Here is a 25,884-nt window from a genome sequence, read left to right as displayed (position 1 = left end):
CCCCTTGGGTCTGAGAATTGCTGAATCACTGCTCACTGTGTGAAACACAATTCAGCAACACTTCCAGGGTATCTGCAGCTGCTGAACAAACACTGTTATTGTGCACTTGAGTTGTGTATATCTGTGTTGTGTTTTCTATGGTTTTCAACAGTATTTGATACTAATATTACCCATGTAATTTAGAGGTGGCATTTCATTTAAGCTTGATCACTGAATTTAAGTGGCATCTAGATCTTGTATTTTTTTTTTTTTTTTATGACACAACACTTTCACTAAAACATCAGAATTAGTTTTCAGGAAATATGTGCTTTTAAGGATCAGTGTAAAATAGTTAATAATTTGTTAACCATAGCAAAAATAATTTTAAAATAAATATATAATATAAAAATAGAAATAAAGTAAAATATAAAAATAATAAAAATATATTTAAAAATCAATGTGTGTAATATAGCTAGCAGTATATATAGTAGGTTTTTTTTATTAGAGTGCTGGTCAGTGTTGGGATTCAGGATTCTTTCTCCTAAGTTTCTTTCTCCCAGGGAATTTCTTCCCATATGTGCTGCTAGGGGACAGTAACGCCCAGGTACTTAAGAGGGACAAAAAAAGATGCTGCAGCTGAGGGGAAGGGTGCAGCTGGCTACTCTTTTTTTTTTTACCTGTGGATTTTTCTGAGAAGGGCAGAGATATCACGAGGTTTGGGCTGGGGAAAAGGGCTCCTAGCTCTCCTGTGCTCTCAGCATTCAGAGGGGAGAGAGGCTGCGGTGGCTGTGGGGAGAATCCATCACCACTGCAGGGTTCTGTGTCCTGCTGCTGTCCTACTGTGAGTGGGGCTCTGCTCACAAGAGCAGCTGTTGTACTGGAACCTTCTTAACACCAAACAGGGTGTTAATAACCATCTGCTCAGGTGCTACAGGGTTCCCCAGGATCCCCAAGCCCCTTCTCTCCCCACCCCGCTTCCTCAAGGGAGCCTCTCTGCACCCCGCTGTTTATTCAGCACTGCTCAGGATTTTCTACTGCACTGTAACCCCTGCATCCCCTGCCTTCTGTGATGTCCCCACTACAGCTACAGCTACAGCTATGGAGGTTTTGGTACATCTCATCTACCACCCATGATTTTACTCATTCCTGCCATTCCATTCCTGCTGTGTCCAAAGGTCCTGCTGAGGCACCAGCATCGGCTACCCCTGGGGGTTTATAAAGCAAAACCTTTTTCCTCTGCCTTCCTGTCTCGGCCCAGTCACTGTTAACTGCGTGATCCCAGAACTCTGACCGGAGCACCCTCTGCAGCTGCGGGGGAATCACTGAACCTACACTGCCCACCAGGAGTCTGCCAGTGCTCCTGCTGGCTGTGACTGTAATTACTGCATGAAGAGCAGGAAGAGACCGTTCTTTGTTTATAAATATGCTTTTACATTCTCATCTTGAATGGATAGCCTGGGTTTTGGGCAAGGTTTGTATCAGAGAGCTCATCTGTAGCCTTGACTTTCAGTAAGTGTGGGGAAGATCTTGGTTAATTTTCAGTCAAGGATTTCTCATTTAGGGCACATTGCCCTTCAGGCAAAGATAAAGCTGGTACTTAGGATGTGACAGTGCAGTGCCTCAGTGTTTATCTGCTCTCAAAGGATAAATTGTCCACACTGGCAAGAGGAGGCATGGCAACATAACGGAGCTGTGTTCCAAGTACTGGAAGTTGCTTAATTTTAGCATGTTCACTCATCAGACTTCACTACTGACAACATCAGGAGATAGGAGAGGACTGGCCTCACATTGACCAGATGTGGACTTTGCAGTATACTCATCAAAGGACAGGCTGGGATTCAATGGCTGCAGGGCTGTGATGGGACGACACCAGCTGCCTTCCCACTGGATGGATTGTGGTGCTCGGTGTGTGCCTGGGAGAAGAGCTGTTCATGCTTGTCTAAACATCCAAAATCTCTGCAAGCTGAACATCCAAAATCTTTGGAAGTTGAACTGGAATTTGAGGTCAAACATCCTTCAACACTTCCAGTCTCCCTTACTTGCGCAGGCATCTTTGTCAAGCAATCAGAAATTCCCTGTAGGTTCCTCTCGCTTTTACATGAAAGCTTACACTTGTGGTTGATGCTAAGAAAGGCTGTGTAGCTGGAGGCATTTTGTATTGAAATGTGGGGACTTAGGTTCTGGCAAAAAACTTCTGCAATGGAAAATATAAATTGAGAATGATTATGCTATATATATATATATATATATATATATATATATATATATATATATACATATAATATTCTTGTCATGAGATGAGTAGCAACAGTAACCTAAGAACTTTCTCATGCAGGTGTACTTGGTGTTTTGGGGCTCTTTTTTTAACAGAATTCCATCCATTCCAAATTCCATCAATTCATACATTCAGTAACATTTTTTGGCTGTGACTTCTTCAGGGTTTTGTTTTGGTTTTTTGGGTTTTTTTTAAGTTTACTTCTCTTAAAGCTCTTTTAAGTTGACCACGTGGTTTGTCAGCAGCACTGAAAACTGAGAGCCAAGTTCTGTACAGCTATCAGTCCTCTATCCAGGTCTTCTGCCAAAACAAGTGGAACAGTAGTGTGTGTGTTTTAAGGAACCATTTTGACTGTGTGTGAGTTTTTTGTGCTTGGAAACCTGTGTGAAGGTCAGGCAGGGAATAAGTGGTTGGGATTGGAGTGGATGTTCTGAGGAGCCACCAGTTTGGCCCCAGGAAGCTGGGGAACTGCTGATGGATAGGTATTCTGGCCTCTCCAGAGTGAGCTTATTTCCTTCCTACCACCATTATCTGCCTGCCAGTCTTTGCCTGTTAGCACAGGCAGTGTCACAAGTTTCTGTAGGTTACTTCCCTATAGCTACAGGAAGCTAAAGAAAGAACAATGATAGTACTGAGGGGTGGTAATTCATTAACTTGCCAAAGCAAGCATTTGATGGGATTGTTTGGGAATTTTTTTTAATCCTGTGCTTGCATTTATTTATTTATTCTCCATGAGAAGACTTGCATTGGTTTATTTGAAAGGGACTCTTCTTCTCTTTTGCCTTCATTAGGCTAAAAGTGAGGAAAAATGCCTGTGTAGGGCAGTCACAAAATGATAGAAAGGAAAAATTGGTTCTGCAGAGCAGTTGTCCATAGCCAGTTTGGCTTTAAACTTCCTAGACTTGATCTGTTTATACATAGATCATGCCTGCCCCAAATTCCAGCTTGTCATTTCATGGGAATGCTGCTGGGCCTGGGACTGAACAATGTGAAGTCACACCTTAATGATACCTACAGCCTCCTTGTTAAAATCAACCAAATAGTTTTAATACTCTGTTAGCTTGAAGGATTGCAGTATAATCTTTCCTAGTCAGTGATTGCATCTATATTAATCCATGTATATGCAGTTCTACATTTTTTGGATTTAAACTTTATTCTGACATTTTGAAGTTTCTTGTTGACCTTCAAGATGAGAAGTAATATTAGGGTGTTTCTGTATGTTCAGAATCCCATGGAAACTTTCTTAATGATCACTAAGGAACTTAAAGGGAAATTTGTTCCATTTAAATATGTGAAACTGAAGCTAATACAAAGTCCTTTTTAGAACATATGAATGTGCTTCAAAAAAGAAAAACAACTTTAGTAGAATCTTTCTTCTTAAGCTCCTTTCTGTTGTTTCCTAGTGAATCTGTGTGTACATAAAATCCACAGAATTAATAGGTAAGAGTTGTATTTTAAGAGTTGTTAGTTCTGTAGCCAAGTTGATGTACTTAAGCCAGCCATTAAAAATGCTTCCTGATTGTTCAGTTTAAAATACTGAAAGACAGCAAAAAACTGTATTAGGGATAATGAATGAGGATCATGATTAATAGAAGCTGTTTACTTCTTGAATTACGGTATTTGATTTTTAACTCCCAGTGGCTTTGTTAATGAGTTCTTGATGTATAAAATATTTAAATTACCCTGTTTTTCTATTTTGTCATTGCAACTAGGTCAACAGAAAATTGAATCTTAACTACTTGATATCAAAGGTACTTTTGGTAACATAAAATAATGCTGACTGTGAAGTAATATTGGCTTTTACTTCTTTTACTAGAAGGTACTCAGGTGAATATATAACCAGTGTCTTAGGAAGTCTGAGCCTCAGTGGTTTGAAGGAGGCTGAGTTTTTTCTTAGATTTAGCTGTTCCTAATTGAGTTGGTCTTACATGTGATACGTTTTTATTTCTTTTTATTATAATTAAACCTAGGACATGATTTTTTAATATCTGTTATTTTGTCAAGTCATTATCTTTTAAATGTGAATGCTCTTAATCTGTTGGAAGATTACAAACTATTCATGATGAGCTCCTGTTGTCTGGATCCACTTGACAGAGATTTTATGTGTTGCTTAATACAGGAACACCCTGTCCTATAATCATAGAATATCCTGAGTTGGAAGGTCCTGTCAGGATCAGTGAGTCCAACTTCTAAGCCTTGCACAAAACAGCCCAAACAATCCCACCACATGCTCAAGAGTATTGTCTGAACACTTGAGCTCTGTCAACCTTGGTGCTGTGGCAACTGCCCTGGAGAGCAACTAGACACTTTTGACTAGGGGCAGAAATCTGTAAAGGATTTCATTATAAAAATGAGCTTTTGTAGACCTTTTAGATATATTACAAAATGTTCCACTTCAGTGGTTAATCTTGATGTATTCCATCTTATTTGGTCATCCTTACTGTAGGCCTACAATATGATATATTTCGTGTTCTTTTAGAGTTTCATGTATTCTTTATTGTTACTCACCTTAGTCTAAAATCCATTTACTCTCTCAATTATTTTTTATCTGTTGATGTGATACAAGATTTGTGAATTAAAAAAAAAATCTTCATTATGATACTGGGGATTAGAGTAAGACACTATACAGTGTTTGAGCATAAAGTCCATGCAAATAGGAAATATTATTATATATAACTCAGTATTTGTATGGAGCATATTGTTTATATTATTCCTTAAGGGCAGGATTCAGTTCTCAACAGAACGTGACCTTACATGTTAATTCTGACTTGGCTTCTGTTCATAATGACTCATTTACAACAAACAAAAAAATATGAAACAGGTTGGAATTAATCACTTGATAAAAATATGAATGTCTTCTACCAGCTCTCGGTAACTACTGTTGTGTTCACTGAGTTAATTCTTACAATGAGAACTGGAGAGGAGCAGCTTTGTTATAAAGAGGGTGAGTTTTTTTGTTGGTAGTTATATTTATATTAAATATTTATGTGGCATTGCACATTTACAAAAATTGTTGACTTTCACTGAATGCAGGAAGCATGTTACACTGACTTCTGTATTATTGGATGTGCTCATGAGAGGGTTGGTGACAACCCAGAGCTTTTGTTTCTTAGTTATTCGGAGGAATTCAGTCCCATCATTAGTTACAACTTTCACATACTACCCTTGAAGATGGGGGAGTTGGAGTCCTGTCCCATTTCCTCTCTTGGTGTGTTTAATGATAGAAGCCAGAAATTGTATTTGCATTGTGCTTCTTTTAGAAACTATTCTGTAATAACTGGAGTGGGTCCAAAAAATTTGCATACCCAATGAGGCAGGTAATTAAACTAATGTACTGTCTTCCTCATCAGGCAGCCTGTCTTCTCCTCATTGATAGAATACACTAAACAAAGCCAGTGCCAAAAAGAAGTCCTGAGGTGTGGTGTTTTTATTTCCAGACAGAGTATGGCCATGAGTACAGCCAGGAGCCATTACCCATAGAGCTCCACAGCACAGTTTCTCACCCGAGTAGGACTGTATCCATGAAAACCGTAACATTCCAGCTTGGATACAAAGATGTTGCAAGAGGGAGATGGTGTTGCATACCTTGCCAAAGTTAAGGTGGATGGTATCTACTGCTCTGTTCTTAGTCACCAATTTTGCTGTTCTATCCTAGAAGGCAAGTTAGGTTGATCAAGCACAATTTACCATTGTTAGATCTGTTTTGGCTATTGCTAATCATCATCATCTCCATGTGCCTAGAAATGGCTTTCAGTAGGACTTGGATAATGATTTTCCCAGAAAATGAAGTGAGACAGACTGGCCTGTAATTGCCCAAAGCATTGTTCTTGTAATGTGGTTGCAGCTTCTGCATTTTCCAGATGTCAGGAAAAGCTACCTCAGACTCTGTATCTTAGAATATGTAACTCAGTCAGGTTTTGCTTTAAACCTTGTATTTTAGTCTGGTTTATAAATTAGAGAACTTAAAACTTCTAACCATGAAGGTGTTTTTTGGTAAACCAGTATATGGTAGCCACAGGCAAGTTTCAAGAAGTTCTCCATTGCCCTAATACTTAAAACCTGGCTTACTAACCATTCAGAACTGTCCTTGACATGAAGAAATGCCAGTGTTTATCAGCTGTCTATTGCTAATAATTACTATTTTATTTCTAAAAAGTGTAAGTGGTTGAATGCTGATTGTGACATTGCATTCAGTCTGTGTGGCTACTGCTTTTATCTTCCTTAAGCAACACATCAAATAGTCTCTTCTCTTTCTCCCATGCTGCCCCAAGCCAGCTGCCTCCTGGCCCAGCTGACAGACCACACTGCCATCCTTCCTACGAGATGGGTAAAGGCTTTGCTTAGCGTAGAACAAAGTAATGTTTTCCAGGTAATTGTTAATTTGATAGCTTGTAAACTTTTCAAAGCCTTAAAGGAGTTTCTTGTTTTCCCATGTGACTGGTAATATGGCATAGTCTTTCTCCCATGAGTTGTAACAATTGCGGTGAAAGTTTGGTCAGGATTCAGCAGTGTTACAGGAAGTGATTGCGTAGAGTGTTAATAATCAACAGAAGTACATCTGCAAAGTTAATCTTCAGCTGCTGCTTAGCTAGTTATTTATTTCAAATGCTGCTTATAGGGTTACTTGTTCACTCATGATAGCCTTTGCACAAGATTGTATTGCAGAAACATTTACTGACCGAACTAGATTTTGTACTAATTTCTGTTCTTTGTCAGAAGAGAGAGAAGGAGAGAAACAACTGGAATAAATTACTAATGAAGTAGAAGGAATACAAATTTTTATTTTAAAAAAAGCCATATGAAGGTGTTTGGGAAGAGAGAACAGGGGAACAGAAATTAAATCTTGCTGAAGTAAGTATGTCCTTGTGTAAAATGTAAATTGAAATTGAAGCAATTTGAAATGGCTTTTGATGACCAAACCTTAAATGTCTGTAGTATTTTCATTCTTTCCACCTATCTATGGTCAATTCTCCCTCCAGACATCAATGACTAGCAGGCCCTTCTCTAGTCTTACTCCTAACACCAGATGCTCTACTCCAATTACCAAGAATTGCCCATAAGAAGCATCTCATCATTTAATAATGCAAAGCACAGCAGGATTACTCATCCCAGTTGTACTGAATTATTTCCAAGCATTTTTTTTTATGCCATCTTTCTGTTTGATTGGTGTCAATAGCAAGTCACTGGTATGAATACATAAGGTATTAAAGAATTCATTAATCCAAATTGCTTCTCACTGGATGTTGTTGCCATTTCAGAGCCCATTTTCCAAGTACATATTACATAGTGAAGTGCATTAAGTATCCCTTCAGACAGAGGATACTTATTTTAAATACTGAATTTTAAAATGGTTGGAGATTTGCATTTTGCAGGTCTTGCTGCAAAACATGTCACCTGCCTGCTGTGAAGAGGGGGAGCAGGAACGCTGGCAGCTGGTGTGCAACTCTTTGTGCAGCTTAGCAGTAGTGGAATGTGATCTTAATAGCCAGAGTGTTAAAATTTGTGCATTTGGTAGCATTTATGAAGCCTAATATATTTTGAAATTCAGACACAATTTAAGCTTGTGAAAACCTGAAGGCAGTTGGAGGGGAAAAACATGCACAAATACAAGACTCTTGGAGGTTTGGAATGTATCTGCTATTTAGAAATACCACTAAGTTTTATTTAGTGTTTATGTTTAAATATAAGAAAGGGCACTGAAATGGGACCTACAGTATCAGTCATCTTCATCAAATCATGGTATATAGTTTTGCTAGTAATTTCTGTAAAGGTTCTTAGAAAAGTTTTTATTTTTAAAAAGCTTCTGTCTTTGTTCAGTCTTGACATTTGTGAAAACCAGCTTCATTAAAAACTAAGAGTACAGAGAAGAGTGCCTTGAATAACTGAATTCCTTTCCTACTGTAGAGTTAGCATGTGTGAGTAAGCTCTTCTGTTTCCCCCTAACTTGAATCATGCCAAGCTCTGCTATTTATTGTCCTTCCTGACAGAGCTGTACAGGAGCTCATCATTCATTAAAAAAAAAAGTGTAATTGGAAGAGAACTTAAGTACATGAGTACAGGGAATAAAGGGAATTTCAGAAAAGTCCTAAGACTACAATATAGGAGGCAATTAATATTTTGAGATGCAAAATAAATAAAAAAAATTAAAGTGTACTTTATATAAGAAAAGCCTGAAAATTATGAAGAAAATGTGTTTCTGCAAAATAATTCACACCACCTGAGGCTTTTTCTTAGTATCTGTGATTCTTTTAATTAACAGTACCTCAGCACTAGACTGATGATGCTGGCATAAAGACTTTTAGTGATGCACATATGCGGGAGCTCAGGATTTCTGAACAACAAACCAATATAATTACGCAGAAACCCTTCATTGTTTACATTATACACTTATTTATAGATTCTAAAACTACTGCACATGCTGATCACACATTTCTTGATTGGTGCCTCTATTTTGTCCACGCATTCAGCACGCACTTCTCAGGATATATGATTGGTCACAGTCCAGGTGTTTGGCTGCTCCCTGGTATCTGGTTCTTGTGGTCTTGTTTTTTTGTTTCTCAGCCTCTTCTTTCTTATTTTAGAACAATTTATGTCTCAGCAACCTTGAGGAATTCCAGAGGGGTCTGATAAGAAACTGTACAGATGGTTTGGCTGGAGCACACTATGGCCCAAGCTGTTCAGATGCATTGCTACAATTCCTCCTTTTTCTTCTTGCACCAGCCAAACTCTCTTTACTGTATTTTCTACCAAGTGGCTCACCAACTTTATTATGCATGGAATAATACACAGCAATATAGTAATGACTAATAGTAATAACAAAGTGCCCTTTACAATATCTTTCAACCATCCAGTTATTCCTCATCCCTTAAACCATTCATCTGAACCCCAGTCATTCGCGGTCAATTTCTTCATGTTATCATGTAGTTGTTTGAGTTTCCTGCATCTGTGAATGGATGCAGAATGGTCAGAGAGGTTCATACAACACATTCCTTCAAAATCCTCACACCCCTGCCCATGTGCTGACAGCAAAAGATCTATAGCAGCTCTGTTTTGCAGTGTGCTGTGTCTAATACTATTTATATCAGTGAGCATTTGATTTAAAACAGCTGAAGTTATGTTTAATTGCTTGTCTGTCCAGCATTCCAACTTATTAGGCGTAGCCAAAGCTTGAGAAGCAGCAACACCTGGAGAAAGGAATGATGCTGTTACTTATGCTGGAGTGTCCCAAATCTGTACATTATTGTTACAGTCGGGTCAAAAACCTGTGATTGCTTTCTTAGCTCTCTTGCTATGTCCCGCTCTCCAAATAGTCTAATTCAGCATCTCACCCACCCTAGGGACAAGCATGGTCAATTTTCCTAAATAACAAGGTCCACCAAATGAATTATTTGGAATTGAGAGCCATGCCCTGTCCCCACAGATTAGAAAGATACCTGGTGGAAGCTTTCTTACAGTCACATTTGCACCAGCACTCCCAGGGTACGTCCAACTGTGGCAATATTTAGTCATATTCTTATACCATGGAGAATTAGGATTAAGAATGACACTATTATTTGTGGGACGTGGGAGTAAAACATTGCTCATATCAATTGATTTTGGATTTAGAAAGTAGTTAACGACCAAGCAGTAATTTCCAGGTACTGATCCTAACAGGTCTAGTTCTTGAGGCTGTAATCCACTTTAATTCAGTGATTGTCCTATCATACCTGCTTGGAAGCCCTTTGGCTTCCTTTGCCATTTGGCTTAATCTCCAATTTTTTGTACGTGTCTAATTTTGTACTACCTCTGGTTATGTTACACTAGTGATTCTCCACACTTGATCTATTTGCTCCTACATATGGCTGTCCTCTTTTACCCATGTTGCAAAACCAGTAAAGTTACTTGTTGGGATGCTAATGAATCTCCTGGCATGGCTAAGGATAAACAAAAGGAATCCACTCCAGTAGCATTGGCCCACATAAGCCACATATCCCATCGATGCCATCCTGGTGGGTTAATTTCCTCTGCACTGCAGATGTTGCCACATGTCACAAATAACAGAGAAAGACTCCCAAAAACCTGCACCTCTAATTTCAGACTATTCTTCATCTTGATCATTGGTAAAGAAACCTTTCCTTATGAGATCAGTGATAAAATCCAGACTGACTGTGCCCCTTGCTCTTTGAGTCCTTCTCCTATTCTGTCTATTTGGTTCGTCTGTTCCCACCTTCACTTTGTTTGTTCCCACTGATCAGGTCTAACTCCTCAGCCCCAGGGATAAATATTCCTTTCCCACATTCAATATCCTTAATCCTATTCTCCCTCTCGTTTTGCTTGAGCTTCCAAAGTCCATTATGATACTACTGAATAGTCTTTCCCAATTCTCTTGTTTCTCAAACAAGCTCAGCACTTCTTAACAGATTTTAGGGGAATCACCTGTTATTCCTGTCACTTGGGATAACACCACGCTGGTATTGAACTCTTGGGTGTGCTGATGTCTGCAGACTATACACCTTGAGAGACTTCCTCCTCTAAACTCACACCATTTATCTGATCCACATCCCACGCATTCTAATCTCACCCAAGGATAGCAAAAGTGTTCACAGTTCTGAGGGCAGTGGATATTTTCAGGTAGCGCTGGTTGTTGGTTCATTGGTAATACCAGGGATCAGAGTATCCTTCTCAAGCCAGGGATGAACCCATTTCTCTGGTATCCATTGGGGTCCTTTGTCTGTAATGATACAAGCATATCCTCTGCCCCACATTAATAAATCTGCAGGTCTTTCCCATAACCCTGTCATAGGATTTTTAAAACAGACTTTTGGTCGGTGATGTACCAGTTCAGAATCTTGCTGCAAGCCTGAGTAATGTGTAATTGCTGGTGGTTCACTATGATTACCTTCTAACTGTAGATGATTCATAACATAAACTGCTTTCAGCACTCTATTCTGTGGGCTCAGCCCATCCTCCCCCATTTTTTTGTTTATCAAGCAGTCCTTTCACTACCTGATGTGTCCTTTCAATAACAGCTTGCCCTGTGGAGTTACCTAGAATACCTGTGCTACGCTTCACTCCCCAGCGAGCTACGAAATCCTGGGTCTGTCGGGCTATATATCCTGGCCCATTACTTGTTTTGATTTCCTGAGGCAAACCCAGGACACAGCCTCACAAATGTCGAATGACAAAGTGAGACCCTTTTCTTATCATTGGAGTGGCCCAGACCATAGCAGGAAAAGTATCTATGGTTACATGAATGTGTTTAAAGCAACCAAAAGAGGTATAAATAGTCATATCGGTTTGCCATAACTGCAATGGTCCCAGGCTGCGAGTAGTAACTCCAGGACTCAATCATCATGCCCTGGCATTGTGGGAAAGTTGTGACAATTCCTTGAGCATACTGCAGTGAAATTCCAAATTGTTTGTGTAAAACTTTGGCACTTTGGTGAAAAAACTCATGATCCCTGCTGTTCTGGCTTGTCCAAACTTATCAATGTTGGGTGAGGCTGAGATCCAAAGTGGTGCCAGCAGTTGGTCAGACTTTATTTCTTAAGGCCAGGCTTTCAGTCAATCCAGAATGACTCTGTTTATAGGTAATAAAATACTCCTGTTGCCGAGAATTAAGTAATGGCCATAGTTGCAAAAAGAGTTGCCACAACTGCCAATTTTGACTCTCTTTCAGGAATGCTCACTCCTTGCACTTGACAACACCCTCTACATAGAGAGAATCAGAGACAATGTTAATGGGGTCCTTTGGTCATTTTTCAAACACTCTGATAACAGCATGTAACTCAAACTAAAGAATCTCCTGGCCCCTCAAGAATTTCACTGAGCCATTTGCCTTTATCCTGCCAAGTAAGGCCTGCTTTAGAAGTTTTTCAACTGGCATCAGTAAAAACCATGAGGCCTTCTACAGGTTATCTTGATAGCCAAGGTAATTCTTCCACCTGTTGATGCAGAGAAAAAAGCTTATGAGGTGGAAAATGAGTGTTAATTGTTGGGGGAGGATGGAACAGGGAAACCTTTTGATGAATATGATTGTTTAGCAAAAGATTCTGAAAATATGAAACCTAGAATCGAAATAGAAATGAAAGCTAGCTTTGAGAATAGGATACTGAGAACTAGTTGCTATATAACCAAGGACTTTTCCCAGTAAAAGATTTACATCTATGTCATATTTAAATTGGAACTGATTTACATAGTGTCTTCCCTTTTTACATGTAAGACAATGATTAGGTTGCTTTTTATTTTTTGTGGGCTCTGAGCAATATTTGCCTGTATTTCCAGGCTTCCCACATTTGAAGCATGTTTTGATGGCTTCTGTTCAAATTGTGACAATGGCTTGTGTGAGACAATCTATGGATAAAATGAATGGCTCAAATATCCTTTGTCTTACTTTTGTGTATGTTCCCTCTGGACTTCCTGCTGATTGGGCTTGCAGTATTGCTTTTTCTAAATGAGCACTTGATTTAAAATTGGAAAAGTTTCTGGTATCTGGAGGGAATAAATTTGGTTTTTTCTTTGGCTACGGTTGATCTGCATTCCGTAGATTTGTTTCTTCTGCCTATGTTTCTGTATAGAACTTTTTATCTTCCCTTTTCCTTGCAATAATAGAAGTAGCAAAGGTGGTGCTGCATTCTCGATGGTTAAAAAATGCCATCTGCAGCAGCGTGCATTCTTGGCACAGGGGGCCACCATCTTGTACTGCAACTTCCTGTTGGGCGCCGCCATTTTGTTCTAGGATGGAAATGCTCAGTAATGATGTAAGAGAACTTGGCATAGCCACCATGGCTTGAGGCTGGGACGCTTGGGTTTTCACTCGAATTTTCAGTTAAAAGGTTAGTGGGGCTGTTGGGTTTTTTTAGGATTGTTATTCCTGATGCCGTTAAGTTCACGCGTGGGGTTGAGGGAATCACTTGTGGGCTCCATATCCCTGGCTACGAGTACAATGGAGGTTGCCTTCCCCCCCTCTCCCCTCTGGTGTAATATTACAAGCGGCTGAAGGTGGCATGAGCTCATCAGTGGCTCAAAGATGGCACTTGCTGTTGCCCAGGAGAAATTCCAGAGATAAAATTGCTAGCTATGCAGTTCGGCAAGATCTCATTAATTACATGTCACGTTCAAAGGAAAACAGCCAGAACTTCATCTCTTCCAGTAGCAAGGTCAAAACGCCGAACACCAATAGAGCCCCAAAGCTCAGAGAAGTTCTCAGTCACTCAGAGTAGTAAATCTTCGATTTGGGAATTTAGTCTTATCAGAGTCTTTAATTTAGTAAAAACATCCCTTTCTTCTAACACATCTCTCCTTCTTGCTTCCACCATTCACAGCGATTTGGCTTTTTTTCTTGCCTTTATTTGTCGATCTATTGAAGTTCTGAGTTCAACTAAGTGTGTCTTCTCCTGCCACCTGCATTACTTTTCCTCAAAGCAGAATGAACCTTTGCACTTGAATAGTCACGCTCTGCATTTGTAAGCCCGCTGTGATGACTAGGCAGCGAGTCGGGCGGCAAATGGAGTAGCCAGGCAAAGACTTGCCCCCTGCTACTGTTGTTAACTTTTCAGGGGATACCACGGGGCACCTCGTGCCAGTGGTAATCCCAGGGCGGGTGGAGGAAACTGCACATCTACTTCCATTTTCTCTGGTTCAGGTGCGGGTTGTGGAGTCGGTGTGGGCTTTTGTTCTGCATTGTTACTGTCTGGAACTGCCTCTTGAGCTTGTAACTCAAGTGCAGAAGTGTTATAGATACAATTATATTATTGGCTTTTCACAAATATTAAAATGAACGTTATATGTATAAGGTTGGAAAACTTTGCTGTATTACTATAGTTCCTTCTATTTCTGTTATTGATGAAACTTAGAAATAGTGGTATAATACATATATATGTTAAGGTATGGTATGGTGTGGTGTGGTGTGGTGTGGTGTGGCAATACCATACCAAAAAAGCAAAAACTACTTTTTGTTTATATAACTCAGAGACTGAAAAAGATAGTCAGAAACACCTCTCTGCATTATTAGATTATCTTATCCAGATGAAAACAGCAGTGACCAGTGCTCCAAGGGAGGAATTTATTGCACCTCTGTTATCAGGGAGTGTGAAAGCGGAGCCAAGAAGATTGATCTATTGGGAAGGGGGCAAGTTAAAAACTAAACAAAGAAGCATCTAAAATTTAAGAGAATTGTTTGAATCATGCATGAGTGTTTATTAATATGTAGTAGGGTTCTGTTTTTAAGGGACAATCCTTTGTTAGTAAGGTGTGCCCTTGGCTGAATGCTGAGTCACCCAGCTGTATTTTGTACATTTTCCTATATTTCTGTCTCCTAATTGTCTTTCTATTAAACTTTTAAAATTCTGTATTAAAAAATACGTGAAACTCATTTTTCACAGAAGGTAGGGAGGGTATAATAGGTTCTTCCCCCTCAAAAGAATTCTCGTGCAAATGTCAGGAATGCAGCCACAGGATGTCTGGCTCTAAAGCAGCCGCTGCTCTTGCTGCAGCTGTCCTTTCTGCTTTTAACTGCATTAGCACCTTAAACATTGACTCCCACACTGTGCTAAGTCTCTTGGTTTCTTTTGACCTATTACTCACGGCATCCCAGAGAACTACTCTCAGCTGTTCCCACTTGAGGGTTTCAAAAACACTCCTGAGGGTGGCAAAAAATCCTGTCTCCTGACCCCATTTTAACAGTCTTTTTAAGATTTCTGGATCATATTTAATTGCTCTCTTAGAGAGAATATGCTGGAGGATGTTTAGCATGGCCTGTTCTTCTTTTGACAAAGCCCTTCCTGTTGTCTCCAGCCCCCCATTTCTCACCTTTTCTGGTGTATCTGCTGCAGCATTTGCATTTTTTTGCTGGAGCTTTTCTCCCAGGAGACTCCTTCCTGACTGTGTGGAGCTGTCCTCTGGACTCCTCACCCCACCGTGATAGCCATGGTAGTCTCCAACCAGGGCCTCCCACCTTTTCACTCCACAGGACCCCCTTCAAAGTTCAAAGGGCTTGGTCTGCTTCATAAGCACGACAGTATATCACACTGCTGGGGTCACCAGCATGTAGGAGCTCAGGACTTCTGAGCAATGACCCAATATGATTATGCAGAAACCCTTCATTGTTTACATTATACACTTATTTATAGATTCTAAAACTACTGCACATGCTGATCACACATTTCTTGATTGGTGCCTCTATTTTGTCCACGCATTCAGCACGCACTTCTCAGGATATATGATTGGTCACAGTCCAGGTGTTTGGCTGCTCCCTGGTATCTGGTTCTTGTGGTCTTGTTACTCTGTTTCTCAGCCTCTTCTTTCTTATTTTAGAACAATTTATGTCTCAGCAACCTTGAGGAATTCCAGAGGGTCTGATAAGAAATTGTACAGATGGTTTGGCTGGAGCACACTATGGCCCAAGCTGTTCAGATGCATTGCTACAATTCCCCCTTTTAATTCTTGCACCAGCCAAACTCTCTTTACTGTATTTCCTACCAAGTGGCTCACCAATTTTATTATGCATGGAATAATACAAAGCAATAAAGTAATGACTAATAGTAATAACAAAGCGCCCTTTACAATGTCTTGCACCCGATATGTCACCCTAAGTAATTGACAGGGATGTGTGCACTTCATTGTGGAAGGAAAAGAATTCTACGTGTTTTGGAGAAGAAATATTTATGAACATCTCAGGTTTTGTTTTTTATGACAGTTTTCAGGGACTTGGAGGTTAAGATACTCTTACCTCTGTTCCCTCACACTTGCTTTTCAGGCTGAGGTGGTCAGTGCTTTAAGGAACATTTCTGAGTTTCTTTCACTGCACCTTGCTGTACAAAGCTATACAGAGACAAGATGTTTTGCAAACAGAATGGCAGTGGCATGTAATGGCAGGGATATAACTGCATCTCTTAGGCAGTACTGTGTCAGCAGCCTCTGAGGGCACAGGATTTTTTTCGAGTAAAAGTGCTGTTATCCTTGAAGGTACCACTGTCCTATGTTCCTCATGGATATTTTTTTTTTTCCTACTGGGTTGTGGCCAGAATTCTGCTCAGGGTTCTTGACAAAATCTTAGTAAATCTTCACAAAATGGTCTCATTAAGCCTTTCATATTTCAGATCTATTTCTTAAGAGTTTTCTGGTACTGTTCTTTTTTCAAGCTTATTCCTTCATGTGAATTTTACTTACTTTTCTGTAGATCAAATAATTTCCAGTAGTTTTTTGGTTATTCTGTCCTTCCATTTGGGGAGTGCAGTAATTCCCTCTGTTATTCTGTATGCAGGATCAAGCAGTCTTTTATAACTTACCTTGGCTTTCAGCACCTTCCAACTTCTTATGGCTGGCTCTTTTTATACCACTGCAGTAGACCTGTTTTAGCTAGACATGCTGCTGTCAGTTTAGGGTGGGACCTGGAATCTCAAAAAACCGACTTCCCTACTTGAGGAAACACCAAAACTTTCCACCAATTACTCTGCAGCAAGCAGCCACCCATGGCATTCTTCACTTTATAATCTTTCTTACCACTGTCAGCAGCTGTGCTTCAGTCACCAATGTGCTCAGCATCCCTCCAGAGCAGCTGAGCATGTTTTCTTACAAATGTGTTCTGGAATATCTCTAGTAAGGGAGACTCTGCACCCCCTCTCAGGGTGATCTGTTCCAGTGCCTGCTCACTGCAAAGGAAAGAAGTTCTTTCTCATGTTCAAATGGAACTTCCTGGGCATCTGTTTCTGCGTGTTGCCTCTTGTCCCATTGCTGGGCACCAGTGAGAAGAGCCTGGTCCATGCTCTGACCCCTCCCTGCAGGCACTGACAGACATTGATGAGGTTCCCTCTCAGTCATCTCCTCTTGAGGCTGAACAGCCCCAGCTCCCTCAGCCCTTCCTCACAAGAGAGATGCTCCAGTCCCCTCATCATCTCTGCAGCCTCTGCTGGACACACTCCAGGAGCTCCATGTCTCTCTTGGACTGAGGAGCCCAAAACTGGACACAGCACTCCAGATGTACCTTACCATGGCTGAATAGAGGGGCATGATCACTTCCTTCAAACTGCTGTCAGTGCTCTTCCCAATGTGTCCCAGGATCACATTGGCCTCCTTGGTCCCCAGGGCACTGTTGGTTCAGGGACAACTTGTTGTCCACCAGGACCCCGGTCCCTCTCTGCAGAGCTTCTCTTCAGCAGGTTGGCCCTCAGCCTGCAATGGTGCCCAGGGTTATTCTTCTCCAGGTGCAGGACACTGTATTTCTGCATGAAATCATCATACTCTTGAGTCTTCAGCAAAGTCTCTGCTTGCCCACTGCTCAGGCACATGACTAAATTAAAGCATTAAGAGTTGTCAATTACTTGTGTTCTGGGAAAGTTCAGGTGTATGTCAGGCTGGTCCCCAAAAAAGTTGCAAATGTATGCAAATTTCACTGCAGGATTTGTGTGTGTCACCACTGGGAACAGACACTTTGTTAAATGAAAATGCAGATTTTGTATTTACAGTTACCAGAAAGTGTACTTACTATTCTTGCAAGGTTTATTCTGGACACCTCTAGAAAATGCTTCTATTAATTTGCAGGCATTAGGGTGTGCTAGGGAAGGATAAAAATAATTAATTTTTTTTTTCCTAGTTAATTGAGTTACAGAAACTAGCTACTAGTTACTAGTTGACTAATTGACTTTAAGGGCTTCAGATTAAAGGCACTGAAATACAGCCAGGAATTTAGTGCAAAATACACATCTTGGTATGGTATACAGCAAAGGTATATATATTTGTTGAATTCTACTTTTTTCCCTAAGCATTGGGTGTTGGTTATTTTTTAAACTGACATTTTAATTGTAAGCCTTAAGTGCTACTTCATCAGCTCCCCGAGATGACTCTCTACTCAACAGTAAACTCATTTTGATCAATTAACCTATCATTACATCCTAGTAGCCATTGGACCATCTTGATTCTTCCATATAACACAGACTGTAGTTTTTTGTAGGCTGTAAACTAGTGGGCTTTAGGGAGTTGATTTATGCAAGCTGAGTTATGTGATTTCACAATCCAGTATCTGTTCAGTATATACACTTCTCTAAAGTACTCTGTCATTTTCCTTCAAAAAATATCTTTGAGAGGGTTTGGGGTTATTTAATTGCAATTCCAGAATTGTACAGAATTACAGTGATTTTAGTGTAATAAATCATTTTACTTAGCACGTGAGTTTCTGAGTACTGATGCTGTGAGCAGTGTTTATTTCATAAGCATGTAAATTTTTGTTCTGCTGCTGAAGGTGGAACAATCCCTTTGGTCATTTATGTCCTTGGGGGAAAAAAGTCTCTTCACCCACTTCGATCTGACCAGATATTCTGGTGATCATGAATCATCTTGCTTCCTGGCTGATGAGCTCTACTTGCTTATCAACCTTCTGGGCTAACCCAAAATCATCTGGCTGATGAAATGAGGATGCAATGAAGAGGCTGCAGCAACAAAAGGTTGACTGTGTTGCTGTTAGCACTGTATTAATGGAAGTATTCTCAAATGCTTTGAAACAAGGTGTTGGTGTCATTTGTTTTACATAGAACAACAAAGTGTTCCAGAACACTTCATACCCTCTCCCTGCTGCTATTAAGATGCAAAAGGTAGTTGTCCCTCCCTGCCACCATAATCCCCTTCCTGGAACTAGATCTGCCAACTCCTGAATTCATGTTGCATCCCACATATCTGCAGTGGGTCCTTCAAGTTGTATTATGCTGAAGTTTTCATAATCAAATGTGTCTGAGATGAAAGGCCAGAGCCTCTTTCCAATGGCAAGCTGGAAGAAGGTCATAATTGAAGCACCATCTAGAAACTGTTCCATTCTCTGCAAACCTACCACTCATTCACAAAAGCTGCTAGGAGTAGCTATAGGTTTAACAGGATGAGATATTGGAAGCAAAATTAATATTTCTTGGGTGTTAATTTTTTTTTCTTTTCCCTTCCAGTGGGTGAATTTGTGAGTGATGCCCTTCTGGTGCCAGACAAGTGCAAGTTCCTTCACCAGGAAAGAATGGATGTGTGTGAAACTCACCTGCATTGGCATACTGTTGCTAAAGAGGTACATTCATCTGTCTTAAAATGTCCTGCCTTCCCTCTTTAAAGCTGTGTGACTCTTCTGAGGATGACTTTAAATATAGCAGTGACAGGGAAAACAAATAGCAATGCTTTCAAATGTGTGAGTGAATGGCATTTTGGGTTTTTTTATAAGGTAGGAAATGGAAGTCAGAGCACAATAGAATCCATGGCTGCTTACCTTGGCCTTTGAACATTGACTCTCTTTCATAGCACTATTTTTTCTTCACATTTCCTCACAAACTCTGTTTTCTTCTTCCTCCATTTTCCTGTGTTAGTGCTGGAACTAAATGCCTAGGATTTGCTTTGAATCATTTCCCCAGGTAGATATTATCCCTTATTTATCATGGATATTGGTATGCCAATACCAATCAGGTATCAAATCAGGATAGATCAAACAGACCTCACAGAGTGCACTATGTCAAATTCAGCAGAAAAGAGTAGGAGAGCTGATCAAACTAGGACTAGCCAAAGACATTTTGCAGGCACAGAGTTTTTACAATTTAACAGTGCTTTACTGAAAATAGAAATAAACTTAGTGTTAAAATTGCTAATGTGCTTTGGACTTCTTTTCCTTATGTAGAGAGGTTTTATGAATAAAAACTGAGATGAGTTTCCAGGATTTCTGATTGCTTATTTTTTTGGAACCTTTTGGCTTGTACATTATTCCACCTTCGGGAGATGAAGTTTGAAATGTTATCAGCAGCTTTTCAAATTTTCAGTTCTTGTTTGAATTATACTTAAATGAAACAGTTAAGGCACCAACCTTCACACAGGGAATTTCTAGTTCATTTTGACTACTTGCAAACTTGAAATGTCAACAGCCTGGAAGAACATCATCACTGTGCACCACTGAACTATTTTAAATTTTTCACCTGTCATACATCACTGTATCTTTGAGGTATAATTATGCCAAACTGACTGTTTTCAAACAAGGCTAGGAGTACTGTACTGGCAGAGATGTTAGACCCAACGCACTGTGTTTCCACACTGCAGTATGCAGCCCCTTCATATTTTCTCAAGGTCTGTGACATTATTTGGTCTTCCTCCATGCCAATATTGTTGCTGCTTTTTCTCCTCTCTTTTCTGCAGTCCTGTAGTGAGAAGAGCATGAATCTGCATGACTATGGCATGCTGTTGCCCTGTGGAATCGACAAGTTTCGTGGTGTGGAGTTCGTCTGCTGCCCATTGGCGGAGGAAAGCGACAATCTTGATTCAGCTGATGCTGAAGATGATGATTCAGATGTCTGGTGGGGAGGTGCAGATGCAGACTACGCAGATGGAAGGTACAGTGACTTTGTACCCTTCAACTTGTTATTAAAATGCCAAAAATCTGTCTGCCTAGGCATAGAAGAGTCCTTGCACCTTATACATGAACTTGCATCTTCTACAGTAGCTGAAAGCATTAGTGTTCTACTCCTTTTATTTTTAGCTTTCTACAGAAAAGTTTATTGTTAAACACTTTTAAGGCACACTTTCTAGTGTGTTTATAATTTCTTCAGTGAGAATTATTGCCATATTTATAACAAAAATGCTTAAATTCATAATTTTTGACAAATAAATGACAAATGGTGTACTCCTAAGATGTTTCATGTGGAGTCTGGGGTACTGCAGCAGATACCAGCCAGCATAACCAGTGGAAGTTTTGAAATGCTTTCATTCATAATAGGCATTAGCTATGTGCTGTTATTGCTGTAAGAATATTTTTCTGCTGACAATTAGCTTCTAAATATGATCTAAAAGAAAATGTGTTTTATTATCTAGCCTGTGACAGATTTATTCATATGCTGCTGTTAAAAAGGAACGTGGAGGTTTCCTTTGCAAGGCAGTGATGGGTAAGAAGATAGAATCCCTGTCCTTACCCTTCCCATCCCCTCTGCACTGAGGCCAATTTGAAGCTGGATATGGGTTATAAGTATGTTGTAACACTCAGTGGTAGCTGAGTGATCTGGTGCTGTTAAAGCCTTCTCATATCACTCTCCTGAGCATGTCAGCAGTTGGAAGAGCAGAGTATCACATCGGGCTGGAGCTTACCTGGCTCTGTCACTTCGGCCCGCTCCAGGAGTGGGTCACACCCCAGGAACAGGATGACCCGAGGTGTGACTAGAGCACTCACTCTATGGCCTTTTGGCTGTCAGTCTGTGCTGTGAGGAGACAAGGACAGAGGGAGGTCTTTTGCATGGGATAATAGAGGATTTATTGCTCTGGGGAATCTTGGGGGCAAAAGACAATGTGAGCGTGCAACAGCTGAAATAGGGAAGCAATTCAAAGGGAGGGTACAAAGCATCAGCTAATCAGAGATACCCTGGGGAGGGTAAAAGGCAGGGTTCACAAAATCATCATCCAGTGAGGGAGGTAGGGGGGGAAATTGGGTCACATGGACTAATCAAGTGTTGAAGTTTAGGGGATTTCAGAAGTGGAATTCCAAGCATGTGGTGGGCCTAAGACAGACTGACAGGAGACTCAGGGTGGATTGACAGTGTGGGGTGGGAGGGTCTCATTTGGACCAAACCATCAACTTGGGCAATAACAGAACATACCATTAACGGAGAGCACACTGCAACAGGAGAGTACCATGTCATATCCTTGCAGCTGGATTCAAACAACTTGCAAAGATGGCTTTCTTCATAAACTAAAATCAGTGTTCAAATTCTGTTTGTGCTCCCCAGGCTTTCAACACTTGATACTGTGCTAATGCAGCGTTTCTACTTCGTTTTTATACAAATGATGCACAGAAAAGTCTAAAACTTGTTTGATTGCAAGTGGTTTCAAGGAGTACCCAGAAAATAAATGGGCACCAAATTATATGAATAATACAGAAAGTTAGTATGTCTAAATTGTATTCTGTTTGGACTTGTTAATAATCTAGATGGGAACAATTCAAAGAACAGTGCAGACATGAAGGACAGAGTCCAAATTGCTGTAATTTGATGCAATGAGGTGGCTTTAAGACCTAAAATAATTAGAACCTATATCATGGTGGGGAACTAAATCTTTCCTGACAAAGCATTAGTAAGTGTTGCAAGGTAGAGTCCTTTGTGAATAATGGAATAAATTTAAAATAAATATTTCCCCATGGTAATTTCCAGTTTTCTGTCATAAACAGTACTGTATGCCTGTTTGATGCAGGAGCCTACATCAAAGAACTTTGCATATTTCATATTGATATCTTTGGACTTTTTTCTGATTTGTACTTTTAACATCTGTCAGTGTCACTATTTATAACCATTTCAGTAGGATTTGTAAAGCTGCCTTTAGACTGTTGCTGTGTCATTCCTGTATATTTAATTTAGTTTTTTATTGGGTGTTTAAATGTTCTCTCATTCTAAGAAATGAGTGCAGACTTTGTTCTAATTTAAATGTTTGTTTTTTTCATTATATATATATATATATATATATGTATTTATATATGCAAGATAGATCTATCTTACATATCTATTGCATAGGTAACATATTTATTATATATATATGCACCTCTATATAAAGCACATGTTATGCATGTAAGATCAAAGATGCCAAAATTATTTTAAGTGAAATAGCCCACAGGGGTATAGAGTACTTCTGTTTGCAAGACAGGTATCCACTTTATTTCTGTCTTTTTAGATTTGTCATTAAACATTTAATTTACTGTTGTAGCCCATTTTCTTCCTCATAAGGCAGTTTAATATTTAAAGAGATGAGTTCAAGAATAACATGATGAATTTTGTATTCTCTAGGAACAGGAGCTGTAATTGCATTTCTATCCATTTCTGAAATTCCAGGCAAATACTGATTTATTTTTTTACCCTCCCCTCCCACAGAAGTGCTTGCAAAAGGAAAATGAAAGATCCTCCTATGGGGCACTTGTCCTTCATCTGCAGAACTACCATTTGGTAGTTCTTTTAGACTGACTTACTGATGTTTATTGCTGCCTCTTAAGCTTCCCAAGTACACTGGGAACAGCAGAGTGTATTGGAGCCACAAATACTCTTGAACTTTAGTTATAGGAGCACTCTGTGCTGGGTGAGGAACTGGCTGGATGGCCCAGGGAGTGGTGGTGAACGGAGCTGCATCCAGCTGGTGACAGTCACCAGTGGTGTCCCTCAGGGGGCTGTGCTGGGGCCAGGTCTGTTCAGTATTTTTTACTGACAACATGGATGAGGGTATTGATCTTTCATTAGTAAATTTGCAGATGACACTAAGCTGGGAGCGTGTCAATTCTGTTGGAAGGTAGGAGGGCTCTGCAGAGATCCCTGGAATGGTTGGATGGATGGGTGGAGTCCAACAAGATGAAATTTAATAAGTCCAAGTGCCGAGTCCTGCATTTTGGTCACAATAATCCGCTGCAGCGTTACAGGCTGGGGATGGTGTGGCTGGACAGTGCCCAGGCAGAAAGGGACCTGGGGGTTCTGGTGACAGCAGCTGGACATGAGCCAGCCCTGTGCCCTGGTGACCAAGAGGGCCAATGGTCCCTGGCCTGGATCAGGATGTGGTCAGCAGGAGCAGGGAGGTCATTCTTCCCCTGTACTCAGCACTGGTGAGGCCACACCTGGAGTGCTGTGTCCAGTTCTGGGCCTCTCAGTTTGGGAAGGATTTTGAGATGCTGGAGCGAATCCAGAGGAGGCAATGAGGCTGGTGAGGGGCTGGGAACACAAACCCTGTGAGGAATGGCTCAGGTTGTTTAGCCTGGAGAAAAGGAGACTCAGAGGTGACCTGTCACTCTCAGGTGGGGGTCGGTCTCTTTCACCAGACAGCCACTGACAGAAGTGACAGAACGAGAGGACACAGTCTCAAGTTGCGCCAAGGGAAATTTAGGTTGGATGTTAGGAAAAAGTTCTTCACTGAAAGAGTAATAAAATACTGGAATGGTCTGCCTGGGGAGGTGGTGGAGTCACCATCCCTGGATGTGTTTAAAAAAAGACTGGATGTGGCACTCGGTGCCATGGTTTAGTTGAGGTATTAGGGCATGGGTTGGACTCGATGATCTTGAAGGTCTCTTCCAACCTAGTGATTCTGGGATTCTGGGATTCTGTGATATATATATATATGTATATATTAAAAAAAAATTTTACATGGCAGTACATGGTAATTCAAATTTTGTGTGTGTATATATTTATTCATATCTAAGCATATGCTTGTGTGGCTATCAGTACATATATGACTTAGTCCTAAACTGTGAGGGAGAAATGTAAGGTACAGGAACACTTTGCTAATGCTAAACTGCCAATATTCTCTGCTATTAAAGCACCTCTGTTTGAAGTGCTTACTCAAGTCTACATTTGTCACTTTACATGTGTATCCAAGTCAAAGTGAAGGGGACATGTTTGAGGTGGAAGTGACAAGCCGAAAAGCAGATCTTGTTTTTCAAAACTATGACAGAGCAAATCTGGGTGATCTATTTTGAGATAACTTTATATCTCAAGCTATCAGATCTAAACTTTAAAATATTTGCATTTGTGGTTCTGAATGTGTAGAGAAAAGCACATTGCAGCCATTCAGTTAATAAATGTCCTTTTTCAGATTGTTGTATTTTCACTCACAGCAGTTGTTCCTGATGCACTGTATTTTATTTTTTTTTTTGCTTTGTCAAGGGTGTTTTCTTCTCCACAGGGGGAAGAAAAGCTCAGCTGCATGTTGTAGCCACACTATGAGAGGGCATGTGGAGGCAGCTTGGGCTGCAGCACCTCATAGTTGGGTGTCCTTCCTACCCAGTATCTGACCACCACCTGGGTCTGGATGGAAAACTGTGTGACTTGCTTGTGGTGTGGCTTGTTGGCAGTACTTGGAGGAAGGTGGGAGGGTATATTTTGGTGAGATATATATATATATATATACCCATTTTATTCATAAGGCCAAGAGGCAGGATCCACATATGCTTTTGAAATTGTCTTGTCATGCTCATCCTGAAATAGTCTGTAACTCTGAAAAAGACATCACAAGCATTTTTAAGCAGTGGAGTTGTATCCACACTTTTAATTAAAATTTACCTTGAAGTCTGCCTGAGGGACACTCAGATGTAGGTGCTGAATTTCAGTACAACTGCAGACTTCTCACTGCACAGCTGCAGCTCCCTCAAGTGACCTGCAAGCTCTGGCTGCCCTTGTGACTGACTCAGCACAGCCTGGTGGCCCTCCTGCCTGTGTGTGGGAGCTAGCTGGAAGCTTTGGTGTCCTTGATGTCCAAAGCTGAACATGTTTAGGAGTGACAGCCAAGCTGGAAACTTCCGGTTTTTCTCTGTCTATATTTGTCTTATATCTGCCTCTCCTTATCTTCCTGTCAATGTATGTCAAACCTCTTTGGCTTTCCTTCCCACCAGGAAAGCAGTCTGCTATCATTTTCCTTCTTTCACAGCAGGGAATCCAAAGCACTGTAAGTCTCACTCTTGAGAGTTATATGGAAAGCTTTTCCTAAAGTCCCATAGCCCAGGAGCAGAAGTTGGTGCCTTAATTCAAATATTTCTAGACCATTTAATATATTTTCAAGGTCCAAAATAGGAGATGTCATTTCTCATTGTTTTTCTCTCAGTAGATTAGGCAAAATTAATTTTATCTGTTTGGTGAAAAAAGTATAAAATGCTGATGTAATGATGGGATAGTGTTGTAGATGTTGCATTTTGG

At 40.4% G+C, this 25,884-nt stretch overlaps 1 protein-coding gene across 9 annotated transcripts in view; it reads left to right on the top strand.

Moving 5' to 3' along the window:
• Positions 1-25,884, top strand: part of APP (amyloid beta precursor protein) — a 233,010-nt gene that overhangs the window by 102,908 nt on the left and 104,218 nt on the right. For 8 of the 9 annotated variants that reach the window (XM_086883391.1, XM_086883392.1, XM_086883389.1 and 5 more), the window contains exons 4-5: positions 19,162-19,274; positions 20,381-20,574. In XM_086883391.1, the coding sequence (XP_086739517.1) occupies positions 19,162-19,274; positions 20,381-20,574 (307 nt within the window). Of the gene's footprint in view, positions 1-12,931; positions 13,069-19,161; positions 19,275-20,380; positions 20,575-25,884 lie in introns of those variants that run through there. The other variant, XM_086883396.1, reaches the window with a different exon arrangement.

This window comes from Cyanistes caeruleus, chromosome 3 (assembly GCF_971803275.1).
Source record: "Cyanistes caeruleus chromosome 3, bCyaCae1.hap1.1, whole genome shotgun sequence".
NCBI lineage: Eukaryota > Metazoa > Chordata > Aves > Passeriformes > Paridae > Cyanistes > Cyanistes caeruleus.
The sequence above is the reverse complement of the archived record's forward strand: the minus strand, read 5'-3'. Positions and strand labels throughout refer to the sequence as shown.